Raw genomic sequence first — 18936 nt, forward strand, 5'->3', positions numbered from 1 at the left:
AGCCTTTGATACAGTACCACAGCAGAGACTAGACCATAAAGTAGAAGAACAGTCAGTAATCAAAGGCAGTGTTGCAGTGAGTCATAGAGTAACAGTAAGAGGCGAGACATCCTAACAGAGGTAGAGTATCGAGTGGGGGTTCTGCAAGGAGCAATTCTATCACCACTACTGTTCCTGGTATGCATTAACACCCTACCGAAAGGGACTGATCCTTATTTTACACTGTTAGAGGATAACGTAACACTAATAAGAATATATACAGTAAAGGCAAGTGATGAGCTGCAAGAAGACATTAACAGACTAGACATATAGTCAAACAAGATTGTTTCATGGTTCAACACGAACAATTATAACGTTATGCGAAATGGAGAAGGTGAAGTCAGAGGGTACAAGGTACAAGGTACAGGATACAAGCATATCTCCAGTATACTCTTATACCGTATTACGTTTAGCAGACTTCACAAAGGCATACAGGAACTTGAATAAAGACTATCACAACATTATTTACGTCATATGTTATGCCAGTCACCGAGTATTTGGCGCCAGCATGAAGCCTCCTCCTGGTCAAGCATGTGTTGAAATATAAAAATAGACTAAAGGTTTACAACGAAGCTAGTATCAGAATGGAGAAACTTAGGCAGAGACAAGAACAAGGGGAGACATAATTACGACATATAAAATCTTATAGGATATTCATAGGGTGAATAAACTTAGTCTGAATCAAGAGTACCAAGATCTAGGTGACACAGGTGAATCCTAAACAAATAAACCATACTGATGTTAAGAAGTATTTCTTTAAGTGTCAGGGTGGCTGACAAGGTAAATGATTTTGATGACACAACGGTGGTAGAAACTTAATACACAGCTTCAAGAATAGATATGTTAAAGGTTAAGAAATCAATTACGTCATGCAAAATAGTCTTGACGGTGGGGCCAGGAACTCAATCTAGACCCTTGCAAACATAACTCAGTGAGTAAACACACACACACACACACACACACACACACATACACACACTCGGGGCCAGGAGCTATGAATCGACCCCTGCAATCACAAATAGGTGAGTATACACACACACACACACACACACACACACACACACACACACACACACACACACACACACACACACACACACACACACACACACACACACACACACACACACACATACACACACACACACACACACACACACACACACACACACACACACACATACACAGACACACGCACGCGCGCGAGCGCGCAGAGGAGCTGTGACTCGACCCCTGCAACCACAACTAGGTGAGTACACACACACGCACACACACACACATATACACACACACAGACACACAATCACACACACACACACACACACACACACACACACACACACACACACACACACACACACACACACACACACACACACACACACACACACACACACACACACACACACACACACACACACACACACACACACACACAGAAAGTCCTAAGTTTCCATCTCCACCAAAAAAAAAAAAACTGAGAGCATCGTTCTGCAGTTTTATCCACCGAGCATTTATCGACGGGTCGAACAAAAATGCTAATTGGCTGCAGAATTTAATCTCAGCCATAAAAAAATTTATACAACTCTCGTCTGGGTAGAATTTGTACCACCTTCTCCTTGTTTTATATAGTTGTGAACCTATGTCATATATATATGTATATATATATATATATATATATATATATATATATATATATATATATATATATATATATATATATATATATATATATATATATATATATATATATATATATATATATCCGTCTGTTTGTCTGTCTCTGTTTCTAATACCCACTCACACCTCTCTCTCTCTTTCTACCCCCAGGTTTCGAGCGCCATGTGCCCGGTTACCCTCGCTATTACTACACTGGGGACCCTCTGCTGGGGGAACACCACCTGGTCATTAACGGTGTCACCCTCACAGAGGACGGCGAGTACCAGTGTCAGGTGGGGCCCACCATCACCAGCCCACCTATTTGGGCAGCTGCCAACGTTACTGTCATATGTAAGTGTGATTCTTTTTTGGATTCAGCTTTATCTTGAGTTGATTCACTATTCTGTGTGATAGTTACAGTGTGGGAACACCAGCAGTATATTGCTACGCTAATCTATACGATAGTTACATTGTGGGAAAACCAGCAGTGTACTGCTATACTATTCTATGTGATAGTGTGGGAAAACCAGCAGTGTACTACTACACTATTCTGTGTGATTGTGTGGGAACACCAGCAGTGTACTGCTACACTATTCTATGTGATAGTGTGGGAAAACCAGCAGTGTACTGCTACACTATTCTATGTGATAGTGTGGGAACACCAGCAGTGTACTGCTACACTATTCTTTATGATAGTTACATTGTGGGAACACCAGAAGTGTACTGCTACACTATTCTATGTGAAAGTTAGTGTGGAAACACCAGCAGTGTACTGCCACACTATTATTTATGATAGTTACATTGTGGGAATACCAGAAGTGTACTGCTACACTATTCTATGTGATGGTGTGGGAACACCAGAAGTGTACTGCTACACTATTCTATGTGATAGTTTGGAAACACCAGAAGTGTACTGCTACACTATTCTATGTGATAGTGTGGAAACTCCAGAAGTGTACTGCTACACTATTCTATGTGATAGTGTTGGAGCACCAGCAGTGTGCTCCTGCACTGTTTTGTAGGATGGTTACACTGTTGGAACACTAGCAGTGTGCTGCTACACTATTCTGTATGATAGTTACATTGTGTCAGGGAAGTGGAAAAGATGTGAAGGAGTCAGAGACGGAGAGCAGACTGGAAGGATGGAAATAAATGGAGAGAGAGAGAAGAAAGGAATGAGGGAGGTAGGCAGGGACAAAAGAAATTTGATAGAACTTGATGAATAAGAGAGAGAGAAACAAAGGAGAGGGAAAGAAACAAATGAAAATAAGAGATAAGAAGAATAGGTGGGAGAGAGACATAAAGAAGAAGAGGGAGAAAGGGAACAGGAGGAAGAAATATGCCAATGATAAAGAAGGAATACTAAGGAGTCAAAGAGAATGAGAGACAGAATATAAATAATAAATGATCATTAGATACCGAGGCAGAAAGAGAGAGAGAGTGTGTGGTACTTTGACAATATTGGCCTTGTTATGTACAAGGCCAATATTGTCAAAGTACCACACTTGGATCCACTTCGAGGACAGCGTGAAACAAGCTTTTATGCCACAAGACGGGCAGAAAGCAGCAACTTCACTCTGGCTGTACCCTTCTTCAGAACATCACTCCATCTGAGATCATATATACCCAGGATGAGTCGAGTATGGAACACATTCGTACAGCATAATGATGTCAACGAGATAAAGTCAGTTGATCAAATGAAAATGCTGGCCCACAGATGGCTCCAACTTCATCCTGTTCTCTACTTGTATGTCTCATAACAATAAAAATGCTTTCAAATGAGCTGATGTAGGTAACAGCTCTTAGCAAATAGCTTGTCAATAAAGCTAGGGATCCTTAACCTTGTCAAATCCTGTGTAAAGAGAGAGAGAGAGAGAGAGAGAGAGAGAGAGAGAGAGAGAGAGAGAGAGAGAGAGAGAGAGAGAGAGAGAGAGAGAGAGAGAGAGAGAGAGAGAGAGAGAGAGAGAGAGAGAGAGAGAGAGAGAGAGAGAGAGAGAGAGAGAGAGAGAGAGAGAGAGAGAGAGAGAGAGAGAGAGAGAGATAGAAAAGACAGAGACAGACAGACAGACAAACAGACAGACAGAGAAAGATAGAGAGACAGACAGACAGACAGACAGAGGGAGAGAGAGAGATTTAAGTACAATCCTCCACCAAACACTATGTATATTATTTACAATATTTACAATTCAACACACATCAGCTCTTGCGGGAGCACATGACATGCAGCAACATAGATGTCATCCAGCCATCGGCCTGAGAGGGTCTAGTTGAAGAGAATAATTCCTCAAACGATTGACTGGTTAATTAAAAAGCTTATAGAATACACGATGTTTGTGAAGGCTGCATGTAACCTGTACACCACTAATCAAGAATAGTTTATTTCCTAAAAAAAGACTTTTAAATGATCTATCAGTGTATATACACTGAGAGGAATACAAGTCTAGGGTGTATATTTGCTCGACAAATTAGGTAATCAAACTATCCAGTCAATCTTCTGATGAGAGGTCAGAATACCACCGCATCAACGATCATCAAACCATTCTAGGGTAGTATGCCTTCCTTAGAGGGCTCTGGTCACCCTGCTTACAGCTGGATGACGTGAATCATATAATCGTGAGTGAACACTGTGCATACGGTGAACACGGTGCACATGGTGTGTACAACGACAACTCTTTCCTTTCATTCCTTTTGCCTAATCCATCTCTGGCAGTCCTTTCATGCACCTTGTCCCCCAGTACCTATTCACATGCATTCCTTCTCCTGTACCTAAAGCTATGCACTACTTTCCCCGTTTTGTTCCTGCGCCTCTTACCATACACCACTTCCCTTTCACTCTTTTATACTTCATCTCACCCTCTCTCATCGCTGTCTTCACAAACACCCCTCTTTCCTCCCCATCTCTCCCCACCCTCCCTTACTTCCTGTACTGTTCATCTCATCTTCCCCTAAACGGCTACAATCGTCTCATCCTCCAGTCTCAGATCAAGGGAGAACAGTTGCTAAGACGATCCACATGAGACATATGAGTCACTATGGTGAGTCGTTTCACCCACCCTGATGAGTCAATGACTCTCCCAGGGTTAACATGACCCTATTTACCAACATGTTAATTTCACATGTGGCTCACCCACACGCTGAAAGGGTAACTTTCTCTATCTCTGTAATTCACTGTAACACTCACAGGTTTCACCAGAGAAAAGAAAGTGTATCTCTACTTGCTTTATTCAGATACACTCCTTCATCAGCACCAGAAATTTGGCAAGGCTATGGGACATCCTCTGTAACCTGCATTGAGCAATATATATATATATATATATATATATATATATATATATATATATATATATATATATATATATATATATATATATATATATATATATATATATATATATATATATATATTTAAAGGGGTAGCAATGGTAATCTCTTATCTTTACCCCAACAGTGGCACCCAGCAGTGTCACCATCGTGGGCTGGGCAGACGGTGCCGTGGTGGAGGTGATGGCTGGCACATCAATCACTCTGGAGTGCCTGGTTGCTGACGCCAGACCCCCGCCCAGGGCCGCCTGGTTCAGGGGAGGCATCAAAGTCGATCCAGGTGAGTGTTTTAGACCAAACGTTCCTTCTCTAAATATAGAGTGTCGGCAGAAGTGTTGATTCATCACCTGAAGAAGGCTCGAATACGTGAGTTTTATATATATATATATATATATATATATATATATATATATATATATATATATATATATATATATATATATATATATATATATATGTATACATAAGTTCTTTCGTCTTTATTTCTTCTTATTCCTCCTCTTCGTTCCGTTATATTTTCTCTTGAGTCTCTCTTCCCATTTCTCTTTCCATGTCATTTATTGAGATATTCATATTATGTCACCGTCCCTGCCCCTATTCCCTGTGCAGGTCACGGAAGCTTTGGTGAATCAATCTCGTGTTTCTCCCATTACCTTCTCCAGATATTCTCCCTTTCTATTTTTTTCTGTCTCTTTCTCCTACCATACAATTTTTTCCACTCTCTAATTTAAAAACATTACAGTCAGTTAAATTAATTCCCGGGTAGGTGCTCGTTCTTCTAGGAAAAAAAATATTTTAAGTACTCGAGTTTCACACAAATTAGAGAAAGAGAAGAGAGGCGCCTCGGTGTCTCTCTCTCTCTCTCTCTCTCTTCTCGTGATATCTCTTGCTGTCTCTCCTCTGAATTTTAATGTTCCTTCTTTTCATGTCACCTTTTCTTTGATCCTCATATTCTCTTTTATCTCCCACAATTCACTGCTTTTCACTATTTCCCTCCTCTGACTAACTCTCCTTCACTGATTATTTTTCAGCTTGGTTTTAAAAACATGCTGTCAAAATCATCCTGTGGTATTTTGTTTTGGGATTTCAAAGGGCTAGATGTTCCAGGGATTTCCTTGGCGTCTTCTCCCGGTGTGAGTGGATCCCTTGATGGTCTGGAATTTTGTTTGTCAGTGGAGCTTTTGGTCATTTGACCGAGTCCTTTCCCTGGCTTACCAACCAATGCTGCCACAATTATTAAGTGTATTTTAAGATGTGAATTTTCAGAATAGAAAGTCACAGTACTATGGCTTGAACAGTTAACCGAAACTCCGTTCTTAAGAGCTGGGCATCAATGACGACGTATCGGTCAGTTCTGGACCATTGTCAAGTCTCAACAGGGACGATAATAGCAGAGAAGGCCAGAAGGGCTTCCGACCTTCTCTACTTCCATCGCTCTTATTGTGACTTGACAATGATCTAGGGAGGAAACATGATATATGAGCATCTTACCTCCCTTAAAAAATTATGGGAGAATTTTTCATTTCCTCTTTTGTGTATGTGTGTGTGTGTATGTGTGTGTGTGTGTGTGTGTGTGTGTGTGTGTGTGTGTGTGTGTGTGTGTGTGTGTGTGTGTGTGTGTGTGTGTGTGTGTGTGAAAATATATTTTAACCTCATGTCAAGCCAGAAATTTATACAAATATCACTAATGATTCCCCTTTAACGCATGAATTTTTCAGCCCTCTAACCCACGAAAATTAAATGAAATAACAGAGTGTTTCGATCATTACAGAGTCTCATACTTCTTAAGACTGTTCGAAACAACGTTTAGTCTCATCTCCAATTTCTGAGTCAACAGTGAACGCCATTATACTAAAGGAGTTCGACTCTCCTGACAGCTCTACAGGAGGATCGAGTAGAGTTGTCGAGACTGGCCAGACGTTGGAACACCAGGAGCCAGCTGGTAGTGTCGGCGACATCCAGTGACGACGGCAAGGCGTTCTCTTGCTTGGCGGTGCACCCGGCGCTGCCCCATGATCCTGACGACCCGACCTCTCTCCTCGCCTCCATCACGCTCTCTGTCTTGCGTGAGTAACTCTACGGTCTCCACACATACGATTTCAGTTACTGGAACACACACCCGTCCCCGTATCTAGACAAGATCGATTCGACCTAATCCCTCACACATATATAGGTTCCATACCGCCTACTTCCTCACCTAAATAGATTCAACAAAACTTTCTTTCTCACTTAGATAGGTTCCATGCCACCTACTTCCTCCCTACATAGGTTCAACAAAACATTCTCAATTAGAGAGGTTCCATGCCACCTACTTCCTCCCTACATAGGTTCAACAAAACATTCTCAATTAGAGAGGTTCCATGCCACCTACTTCCTCCCTACATAGGTTCAACAAAACATTCTCTCTCAGTTAGCGAGGTTCCATGCCACCTACTTCCTCAAATACATAGGTTCAACAAAACCTTCTCTCTCACTTAGGCTCCATGCCACCTACTTCCTCACCTACTCACCTGAACTCCCTCATCTATAACATTTCGTGGTAAATCACTGAGATGTCATTGTACATCATTATTACCTGGAGAAAAACAATCTTATTGGCAAATAGATAACAAAGTGAAATATAACACAAAACATATAATTTTTGAAAGAGAAATTCCCCCAGGAAGACAAAAATGAGGAAGAATACGTGTGTTTGGAAATTTCGACTTCCATATGAGTCGTCTTCAGAAATGGATAATGAAATACAGACATCTATTGCTCCTCGTTATTTAAATAAAAATTTTCTCTCTCACTCTCCCACTGGTCAGTATTTAACACACACTCATGCACCAATATAATTTTTGCAAACCATTTGTTTTCAACCATAAAAACGCAACCCAAAAAAAAAACTGAAAAAAATTAAGACATGTAAGGATTATAAAATAAAAAAAAATGATTTAAAATGAACCTTAGTAAATCGTACTTACAAATGTTTATTGAAACTCCGGTGTGAATGTTATTTTATGAATATTTCCTTCAACCTTCACAACTTAGTCATCAATTTTAAACATTTAGTTCTATAAGGTAATTCAACATCTTTTGACATGAATGTAAAATACATGTTTGTTGTACATAAGACGGTAGATAAAAATTATGATCTGTACATCAACCATCCTTATGTTTCTCTGTGTTTCCTAATACGGATATATGTATATATATATATATATATATATATATATATATATGTACATATATATATATATATATATATATATATATATATATATATATATATATATATATATATATTATATATATATATATATATATTTCTTTCTTTCAACACACCGGCAGTATCCCACCGAGGCAGGGTGGCCCAAAAGGAAAAACGAAAGTTTCTCCTTTTACATTTAGTAATATATACAGGAGAAGAGGTTACTAGCCCCTTGCTCCCGGCATTTTAGTCGCCTCTTACAACACGCATGGCTTACGGAGGAAGAATTCTGTTCCACTTCCCCATGGAGATAAGAGGAAATAAACAAGAATAAGAACTAGAAAGAAAATAGAAGAAAACCCAGAGGGGTGTGTATATATGTGCTTGTACATGTATGTGTAGTGTGACCTAAGTGTAAGTAGAAGTAGCAAGACGTACCTGAAATCTTGCATGTTCATGAGACAGAAAAAAGGACACCAGCAATCCTACCATCATGTAAAACAATTACAGGCTTTCGTTTTACACTCACTTGGCAGGACGGTAGTACCTCCCTGGGCGGTTGCTGTCTACCAACCTACTACCTATATATATATATATATATAATATATATATATATATATATATATATATATATATATATATATATATATATATATATATATATATATATATATATATATATATATATTCATTACGTAATTTTTCTTTAAGTTTTCAACATTGGCATCACCACCTCTGACACCCACCACCACTGATACCATCATGTCTAACACCCCTACCACTGATACCACCACCTCTGACGCCACCACCATTGATACCACCAAATCTGACACCCATAACCACTGATACCATCACCTCTGACACCACCACCTCTGACACCACCATCTCTAACACCACCATTACTGATACCACCACCACTGACACCACAACCACTGACACCACCACCACCTCTGACACCACCATGTATAACACCATCACTACTGATACCACCACTACTGACATCGCTACCTTTGACACCTTTTGAGGGAGCCTTGAGTAGGGATGAGAGGTTGGTGAGTGGGGGTGAGTAGGGGTGAGTGGGGGTGAGTGGGACACGAGTGAGAGTGAGGGAGGTGTAAGTGAGAGTGAAAGTGACATAAGAGAGGCTGAGTGGGGGTGAGTGGGGCATGAGTAGGATGCGAACTTGGGTGAGATGGACGTATGTGCTTGTGAGGGAGGCATGTGTCAGGGAGTGGTGAATGGGTGAGAGAGAAATAAATGGGTGTGAGTGGATTGAGAGGGGAATGAGTGGGAGTGAGTGGGTGGCGAGTGGGAGCGAGTGGTGTTCCCTCAGTGAAACTGTGGAGACCAAGCAACCGGAGCTATGAAGGCTTAACTACATAAGCTGGAGTTGATATGTGACTGAGGTGATAGTGTGTGTGTGTGTGTGTGTGTGTGTGTGTGTGTGTGTGTGTGTGTGTGTGTGTGTGTGTGTGTGTGTGTGTGTGTGTGTGTGTGTGTGTGTGTGTGTGTGTGTGTGTGTGTGTGTGTGTGTGTGTATGTTATGTGTTTATATTACATCATTATTCATCAACTGAAGCATTTAAAGTCACTCATATCATCAATGAACAATAGAAATATATTTACGAATAACTAGAAATTCAACTCTAACAACAGTAAACACAGCGAAGTAGAATCTAGGATTAAAATGAGAAGATCGAGAGAGTTAAAACACTTAAAAAAAAGAGGCGCTCTAGGATTACCAGAATTAACTAGCTTTTGATGTATTGCTTGTGTTGGCCTTTTATTTATTGTGTTTTGGAAGGTGCAGTCGTGGGTGAGAGTCAGAGACGGTCTCTGAATACCCATTAAGGAATCAATCTCGTCTGATCTCTCTTAATGCCTTTCAACTCAGTGACTTTGATATTCTCTCACTCTGTTTCTCTCTCTCTCTCTCTTTTTCTCTCTTCCAGTTACTCACACACACACACACACACACACACACACACACACACACACACGCACACACACACACACACGCACACACACACGCACGCACACACACACACGCACGCACACACACACATACACACACACACACACACACATATACACACACACACACACACACACACACACACACACACACACACACACACACACACACACACACACACACACACACACACACACACACACACACACACGCACACACGCACACACAGAAGCTGGAGGATCAGGCTCATATAACAGGGAGGGCACTGCAATGGATCAGGGAATACCTGACAGGGAGGCAGCAACGAGTCATGGTACGTGAAGAGGTATCACAGTGGGCGCCTGTGACGAGCGGGGTCCCACAGGGGTCAGTTCTAGGACCAGTGCTATTTTTGATATATGTGAACGACATGATGGAAGGAATAGACTCTGAAGTGTCCCTGTTCGCAGATGATGTGAAGTTGATGAGAAGAATTAAATCGGATGAGGATGAGGCAGGACTGCAAAGAGACCTGGACAGGCTGGACATGTGGTCTAATAACTGGCTTCTCGAATTCAATCCAGCCAAATGCAAAGTCATGAAGATAGGGGAGGGGCAAAGAAGACCGCAGACAGAGTATAGGCTGGGTGGACAAAGACTACAGACCTCACTCAGGGAGAAAGACCTTGGGGTGACCATAACACCGAGCACATCACCGGAGGCACACATCAACCAAATAACTGCTGCAGCATACGGGCGCCTGGCAAACCTGAGAATAGCGTTCCGATACCTTAATAAGGAATCGTTCAAGACACTGTACACTGTGTATGTTAGGCCCATACTGGAGTATGCAGCACCAGTCTGGAACCCACACCTGGTCAAGCACGTCAAGAAGTTAGAGAAAGTACAAAGGTTTGCAACAAGGCTAGTCCCAGAGCTCAGGGGAATGTCGTACGAGGAAAGGTTGAGGGAAATCGGACTGACGACACTGGAGGACAGAAGGGTCAGGGGAGACATGATAACGACATACAAGATACTGCGGGGAATAGACAAGGTGGACAGAGATAGGATGTTCCAGAGAGGGGACACAGGGACAAGGGGTCACAACTGGAAGCTGAAGACTCAGACGAGTCACAGGGACGTTAGGAAGTATTTCTTCAGTCATAGAGTTGTCAGGAAGTGGAATAGCCTAGCAAGTGAAGTAGTGGAGGCAGGAACCATACATAGTTTTAAGAAGAGGTATGATACAGCTCAGGAAGCAGAGAGAGAGAGGACCTAGTGGCGATCAGTGAAGAGGCGGGGCCAGGAGCTGAGTCTCGACCCCTGCAACCACAATTAGGTGAGTACAATTAGGTGAGTACACACACACACACACACACACACACACACACACACACAACATATAACATCCAGGGAAACTTGAGGGAGGTGGCTGCTCGTCCCTTCCCTTCCAGAGGAATATTGAGCAAATTTCCATAAAGGAAATACCAACTTGTTTCAGCAGTACCCTGTGGTCCTCTAGTGCCAGTTTCTGGCACTGTGGTGCACACTGGCAGAGAGGCCGGCTGTGCACGTACACTGTTTGGCAGAGAGGCAGCCTGTGCACATACATTGTCTGGCAGAGAGGCCGCCTGTGCGCATACACTGTCTGGCAGAGACGCCGCCTGTGCACACACACTGGCAGAGACGCCGCCTGTGCACATACACTGTCTGGCAGAGAGGCCGCCTGTGCACATACACTGTCTGGCAGAGAGGCCGCCTGTGCACATACACTGTCTGGCAGAGAGGCAGCCTGTGCACATACACTGTCTGGCAGAGAGGCAGTCTGAGCACATACACTGTCTGGCAGAGAGGCCGTCTGTGCACATACACTGTCTGGCAGAGAGGCAGCCTGTGCACATACACTGTCTGGCAGAGAGGCAGCCTGTGCACATACACTGTCTGGCAGAGAGGCCGCCTGTGCACATACACTGTCTGGCAGAGAGGCAGCCTGAGCACATACACTAGAAGTTCATCAAAGTAATTTATTACTCAGCAGATTCACTCACTACAAAGTCTTTAAAACACAAATATTCAACATAAATTGTGACTCTATAATACATTCGTCAGAAATTCTGAAACAATGTTTATATTATGAGTTCAATAACACTAATATTTTTTTCACATTCATACATAATATAGAGACAGCAGCTATCCAAGAAGATAGTTTCATCTTTACCTGTCCACTGTCTCTACTGTCTGCAATTTTAATTACGTCTTTGTTTAACTGAAGAAGCCGACTTTGTAGGCGAAACTTTCCGAAAAAACTACGAAAACATTGCATATGATTTTCATTCATTGTTTTTTGAGCAGTAAATCTATCTTTTAGGTCTCTACTTATGTGCGTTTATGTGTGATAAATTGCAGCTCCTGAAACGTAATTTATTGACTTGTATATTTCATCATATGCAAGGCAAGAATCACACCATAGACTGGGACGTCGCGGAAAAAATCGGTCGCCCAAATTGCGATATGAAAGAATAACATTAAGATCTGCTATGATAGAAATTCTTACGACTTTTAAACTATTAATAAAGGCTCCTGAAGGACGTAACATCTTATTAGTAAAACTCCATAAGCCTCATATTGTGTCTTCACTTACCATAGAATCACTGAAAACCTGACGTAATCATAAGGGTGATTTATGGTGCAATTCTTGAGAAGCATAACATAACCTAACTTGCATTTAATCTAACAAATTCTCCTCTGTTACTGAGCATTTAGCTTCAAATATTGGGTTATGCTTTTAGGCGCCTCGAACGGTTTTACTACCAGATCCTCACCACTAACAGTCTGAGTGTTAGACTGTGGAGAGGGTTAGTCTATAAGAGAATGAAAAATTATTGCAAAAGTGTATTGTACCCATTACAGTGTAGAGGTAGAGTACAGGATTAACACAAGCTTACCCTCAGGATAACATTCGTAGAATATATATATATATATATATATATATATATATATATATATATATATATATATATATATATATATATATATATATATATATATATATATTTTTTTTTTTTTTTTTTTTTTTTTTTTTTTTTCAACAAGTTGGCCGTCTCCCACCGAGGCAGGGTGACCCAAAAAAGAAAGAAAATCCCCAAAAAGAAAATACTTTCATCATCATTCAACACTTTCACCACATTCACACATTATCACTGTTTTTGCAGAGGTGCTCAGAATACAACAGTCTAGAAGCATATTCGTATAAAGATACACAACATATCCCTCCAAACTGCCAATATCCCAAACCCCTCCTTTAAAGTGCAGGCATTGTACTTCCCATTTCCAGGACTCAAGTCCGACTATATGAAAATAACCGGTTTCCCTGAATCCCTTCACTAAATATTACCCTGCTCACACTCCAACAGATCGTCAGGTCCCAAGTACCATTCGTCTCCATTCACTCCTATCTAACACGCTCACGCACGCTTGCTGGAAGTCGAAGCCCCTCGCCCACAAAACCTCCTTTACCCCCTCTTTCCAACCCTTTCGAGGACGACCCCTACCCTTCCTTCCTTCCCCTATAGATTTATATGCTTTCCATGTCATTCTACTTTGATCCATTCTCTCTAAATGACCAAACCACCTCAACAACCCCTCTTTTGCCTCTGACTAATGCTTTTATTAACTCCACACCTTCTCCTAATTTCCACACTCCGAATTTTCTGCATAATATTTACACCCATATAAGAGTGGAAATATAAACACAAATGCAGTATAATGTGATCCTTTATTGACAACGTTTCACCCACACAGTGGGATTTTTCAAGTCACACACGGATCTACCGTGTGTGACTTGAAAAAGCCCACTGTGTGGGTGAAACGTTGTCAATAAAGGATCACATTATACTGCATTTGTGTTTATATTTCCATTGTGTCGGTATTTTATACCATTTATTTCCATATAAGAGTGTTGGTACTACTATACTTTCATACATTCCCTACTTTGCCTCCATAGATAACGTTTTTTGTCTCCACATATACCTCAACGCACCACTCACCTTTTTTCCCTCATCAATTCTATGATTAACCTCATCCTTCATAAATCCACCCGCCGACACGTCAACTCCAAGTATCTGAAAACATTCACTTCTTCCATACTCCTCCTCCCCAATTTGATATCCAATTTTTCTTTATCTAAATCATTTCATACTCTCATCACCTTACTCTTTCCTATGTTCACTTTCAACTTTCTACCTTTACACACATTCTCAAACTCATCCACTAACCTTTGCAATTTTTCTTTAGAATCTTCCATAAGCACAGTATTATCAGCAAAAAGTAACTGTGTCAATTCCCATTTTGAATTTGATTCCCCATAATTTAATCCCACCCCTCTCCCGAACACCCTAGCATTTACTTCTTTTACAACCCCATCTATATATATATTAAACAACCATGGTGACATTACACATCCCTGTCTAAGACATACTTTTACCGGGAAGTATTCTCCCTCTCTTCTACACACACTAACCTGAGCCTCACTATCCTCATAAAAGCTCTTTACAGCCTTTAGTAACTTACCACCTATTCCATATACTTGCAACATCTGCCACATTGCTCCTCTATCCACTCCATCATATGCCTTTTCTAAATCCATAAATGCAATAAAAACTTCCCTACCTTTATCTAAATACTGTTCACATATATGCTTCAATGTAAACACTTGATCTACACATCCCCTACTCACTCTGAAGCCTCCTTGCTCATCCGCAATCCTACATTCTGTCTTACCTCTAATTCTTTCAATTATAACCCTACCGTATACTTTTCCTGGTATACTCAGTAAACTTATTCCTCTATAATTTTTGCAATCTCTTTTGTCCCCTTTCTCTTTATATAAAGGGACTATACACGCTCTCCGCCAATCCCTAGGTACCTTCCCCTCTTTCATACATTTATTAAACAAAAGTACCAACCACTCCAACACTATATCCCCCACTGCTTTTAACATTTCTGTCATGATCCCATCAGTTCCAGCTGCTTTACTCCCTTTCATTCTACGTAATGCCTCACGTACCTCCACCACACTTACATTCTGCTCTTCTTCACTCCTAAAAGATGGTATACCTCCCTGGCCAGTGCATGAAATTCCCGCCTCTCTTTCTTCCTCAACATTTAAAAGTTCCTCAAAATATTCTCGCCATCTACCTAATACCTCCCTCTCCCCATCTACTAACTCCCCTACTCTGTTTTTAACTGACAAATCCATACTTTCCCTAGGCTTTCTTAACTTGTTTAACTCACTCCAATTTTTTTTCTTATTTTCATTAAAATTTCTTGACAGTGCCTCTCCCACTCTTTCATCTGCTCTCCTTTTGCACTCTCTCACCACTCTCTTTACCTTTCTTTTACTCTCCATATACTCTGCTCTTCTTATAACACTTCTGCTTTGTAAAAACCTCTCGTAAGCTACCTTTTTCTCTTTTATCACACCCTTTACTTCATCATTCCACCAATCACTCCTCTTTCCTCCTGCCCCCACCCTCCTATAACCACAAACTTCTGCCCCACATTCTAATACTGAATTTTTAAAACTATTCCAACCCTCTTCAACCCCCCCCCCCCCGCCCACTACTCATCTTTGCACTAGCCCACCTTTCTGCCAATAGTCGCTTATATCTCGCCCGAACTTCCTCCTCCCTTAGTTTATACACTTTCACCTCCCTCTTATTTGTTGTTGCCACCTTCCTTTTTTCCCATCTACCTCTTACTCTAACTGTAGCTACAACTAAATAATGATCCGATATATCAGTTGCCCCTCTATAAACATGTACATCCTGGAGCCTACCCATCAACCTTTTATCCACCAATACATAATCTAACAAACTACTTTCATTACGTGCTACATCATACCTTGTATATTTATTTATCCTCTTTTTCATAAAATATGTATTACTTATTACCAAATTTCTTTCTACACATAGCTCAATTAAAGGCTCCCCATTTACATTTACCCCTGGCACCCCAAATTTACCTACTACTCCCTCCATAACATTTTAACCACTTTAGCATTGAAATCCCCAACCACTATTACTCTCACACTTGATTCAAAACTCCCCACGCATTCACTCAACATTTCCCAGAATCTCTCTCTCTCCTCTACACTTCTCTCTTCTCCAGGTGCATACACGCTTACTATAACCCACTTTTCACATCCAACCTTTATTTTACTCCACATAATCCTTGAATTTATACATTTGTAGTCCCTCTTTTCCTGCCATAGCTTATCCTTCAACATTATTGCTACTTCTTCTTTAGCTCTAACTCTATTTGAAACCCCTGACCTAATCCCATTTATTCATCTCCATTGAAACTCTCCCACCCCCTTCAGCTTTCTTTCACTTAAAGCCAGAACATCCAGCTTCTTCTCATTCATAACATCAACAATCATCTCTTTCTTATCATTCGCACAACATCCACGCACATTCAGACTTTCCACTTTGACAATTTTCTTCTTATTATTCTTTTTAGTAATCTTTACAGGAAAAGGGGTTACTAGCCCATTGTTCCCGGCATTTTAGTTGACTTTTACAACACGCATGGCTTACGGAGGAAAGATTCTTATTCCACTTCCCCATGGATATAAAAGGAAAAGTAATAAGACCAAGAACTATTAAGATAAAATCAAAGAAAACTCAGATGAGTGTGTATAAATAAATGTGTACATGTATGTGTAGTGTGACCTAAGTGTAAGTAGAAGTAGCAAGAAATGCCTTTAATATTTATGAGACAGACAAAAGACACCAGCAATCCAACCATCATGTAAAACAATTACAGGCTTTCGTTTTACACTCACTTGGCAGGACGGTAGTACCTCCCTGGGTGGTTGCTGTCTACAAACCAACTACCTAATATATATATATATATATATATATATATATATATATATATATATATATATATATATATATATATATATATATATATATATATATATATGTATATATATATATATATATATATATATATATGTCGTGCCGAATAGGCAGAACTTGCGATCTTGGCTTAAATAGCAACGCTCATCTTGCCATATAGGACAAGCGAAAATTTGTCTATGCAATAATTTCGCCAAAATCATTCTGAACCTAACGAAAAAAATATATTTCACTGTGTTTGTTTAGTATTAAATTATTGTAAACAAATCTAAAATATATTTAGTTGGGTTAGGCTAAAATAAATTGTTCTTGTTATAATAAGGTTAGGTAAGTTTTCTAAGATTCTTTTAGAGCAAAATTAAAAATTTTTACATTAACATTAATGAAAAAAATATATCATTAAACGTATAAGAGAAATTTTTAGAAAGGACTTAATTTTAAATGAGTTCTTGCTAATTGACCAGTTTTACATATTCGGCACGACATATATATATATATATATATATATATATATATATATATATATATATATATATATATATATATATATATATATATATATATATTTCGTGCCGAATAGGCAGAACTTGCCATCTTAGCTTAAATAGCAACACTCATCTTGCCATATAGGGCAAGTGAAAATTTGTGTATGCGATAATTTCGCCAAAATAATTGTGAACCTAACGAAAAAATATATATTTCACTGTGTTTGTTTAGTATTAAATTACTGTAAACAAATCTAAAATATATTTAGTTGGGTTAGTCTAAAATAAATTGCTCTTGTTATAGTAAGGTTAGGTAAGTTTTCTAAGATTCTTTTGGTGGAAAATTAAAAATTTTTACATTAACATTAATGAAAAAAATATATCTTTAAACATATAAGAGAAAATGTCAGAAAGAACTTAATTTTAAATGAGTTCTTGCTAATTGACCAGTTTTACATATTCGGCACGACATATATATATATATATATATATATATATATATATATATATATATATATATATATATATACACTTCTTCTAATAATCCCCACGTAAAAGTAACTGTGCTGGAAGAGACCGGCATGAAAGTCATCCTGTGTAAGGAAGCATGTCTAGGAAGCATAAATTTCTTTCCTTTCTAGAATGTAGCTATCATATACAGAGTATCATGGCAGTACACTGCAGGTATTCCATGAATGTATCTGTCTTTCAGGACAGAGTCTTTACACTGAGGGTGTACTAAGTCTATCACATTGAATAATCCTTCACTGTGCTTGTTTCTCTATTGTAAGGATCATATAGAACAGGATAGCTACACCGTGCGGATTCCCACACTGTCACAATAATATGTAATAATAGAAATTGGCTTCTAATGTACGCAATTTACGTTAACAAATTAATCTCTCTACCTTTTCTGTCTCCATAGATCCCCCAGGGCACCCCACCATCTCAGGTTACACCACAGGGGAGGTTCTATTGGCTGGGGAGCGCCGCACCCTCTCCTGCAGGGTATCCGGGGGTAATCCACGCCCCTGGGTGCTGTGGTATCGCGAGGGACGCCTCCTAGACGATACCACAGCAGTTGACGCTACCGGAGTGTACAACGCTTACGAGGTTAAGGTGACGGCAGAGGAAGACGGAGCCGTATACGAGTGTAGCGTTACTAATGATCTGTTGGAAAACCCACTGACAGCAAATGTTACCCTCACTGTCTACTGTAAGTATGGGTGTGTGTGCGTGCATGCGTGTGTGTGTGTGTGTGTGTGTGTGTGTGTGTGTGTGTGTGTGTGTGTGTGTGTGTGTGTGTGTGTGTGTGTGTGTGTGTGTGTGTGTGTGTGTGGGTGCTTGCGTGTGTGTGTGTGT

At 40.1% G+C, this 18936-nt stretch overlaps 1 protein-coding gene across 1 annotated transcript in view; it reads left to right on the forward strand.

Annotated features, from left to right (window-relative positions):
• The window catches only part of LOC128702006 (nephrin-like), a 161001-nt gene that overhangs the window by 71089 nt on the left and 70976 nt on the right, over nucleotides 1–18936 (forward strand). The window contains exons 3-6 of the mRNA XM_070101414.1: nucleotides 1870–2049; nucleotides 5147–5299; nucleotides 6897–7085; nucleotides 18500–18790. Coding sequence (XP_069957515.1) covers nucleotides 1870–2049; nucleotides 5147–5299; nucleotides 6897–7085; nucleotides 18500–18790 — 813 coding nt within the window. The remainder of the gene's footprint in view (nucleotides 1–1869; nucleotides 2050–5146; nucleotides 5300–6896; nucleotides 7086–18499; nucleotides 18791–18936) is intronic.

Source organism: Cherax quadricarinatus, chromosome 77 (genome assembly GCF_038502225.1).
Source record: "Cherax quadricarinatus isolate ZL_2023a chromosome 77, ASM3850222v1, whole genome shotgun sequence".
Classification (NCBI taxonomy): domain Eukaryota; kingdom Metazoa; phylum Arthropoda; class Malacostraca; order Decapoda; family Parastacidae; genus Cherax; species Cherax quadricarinatus.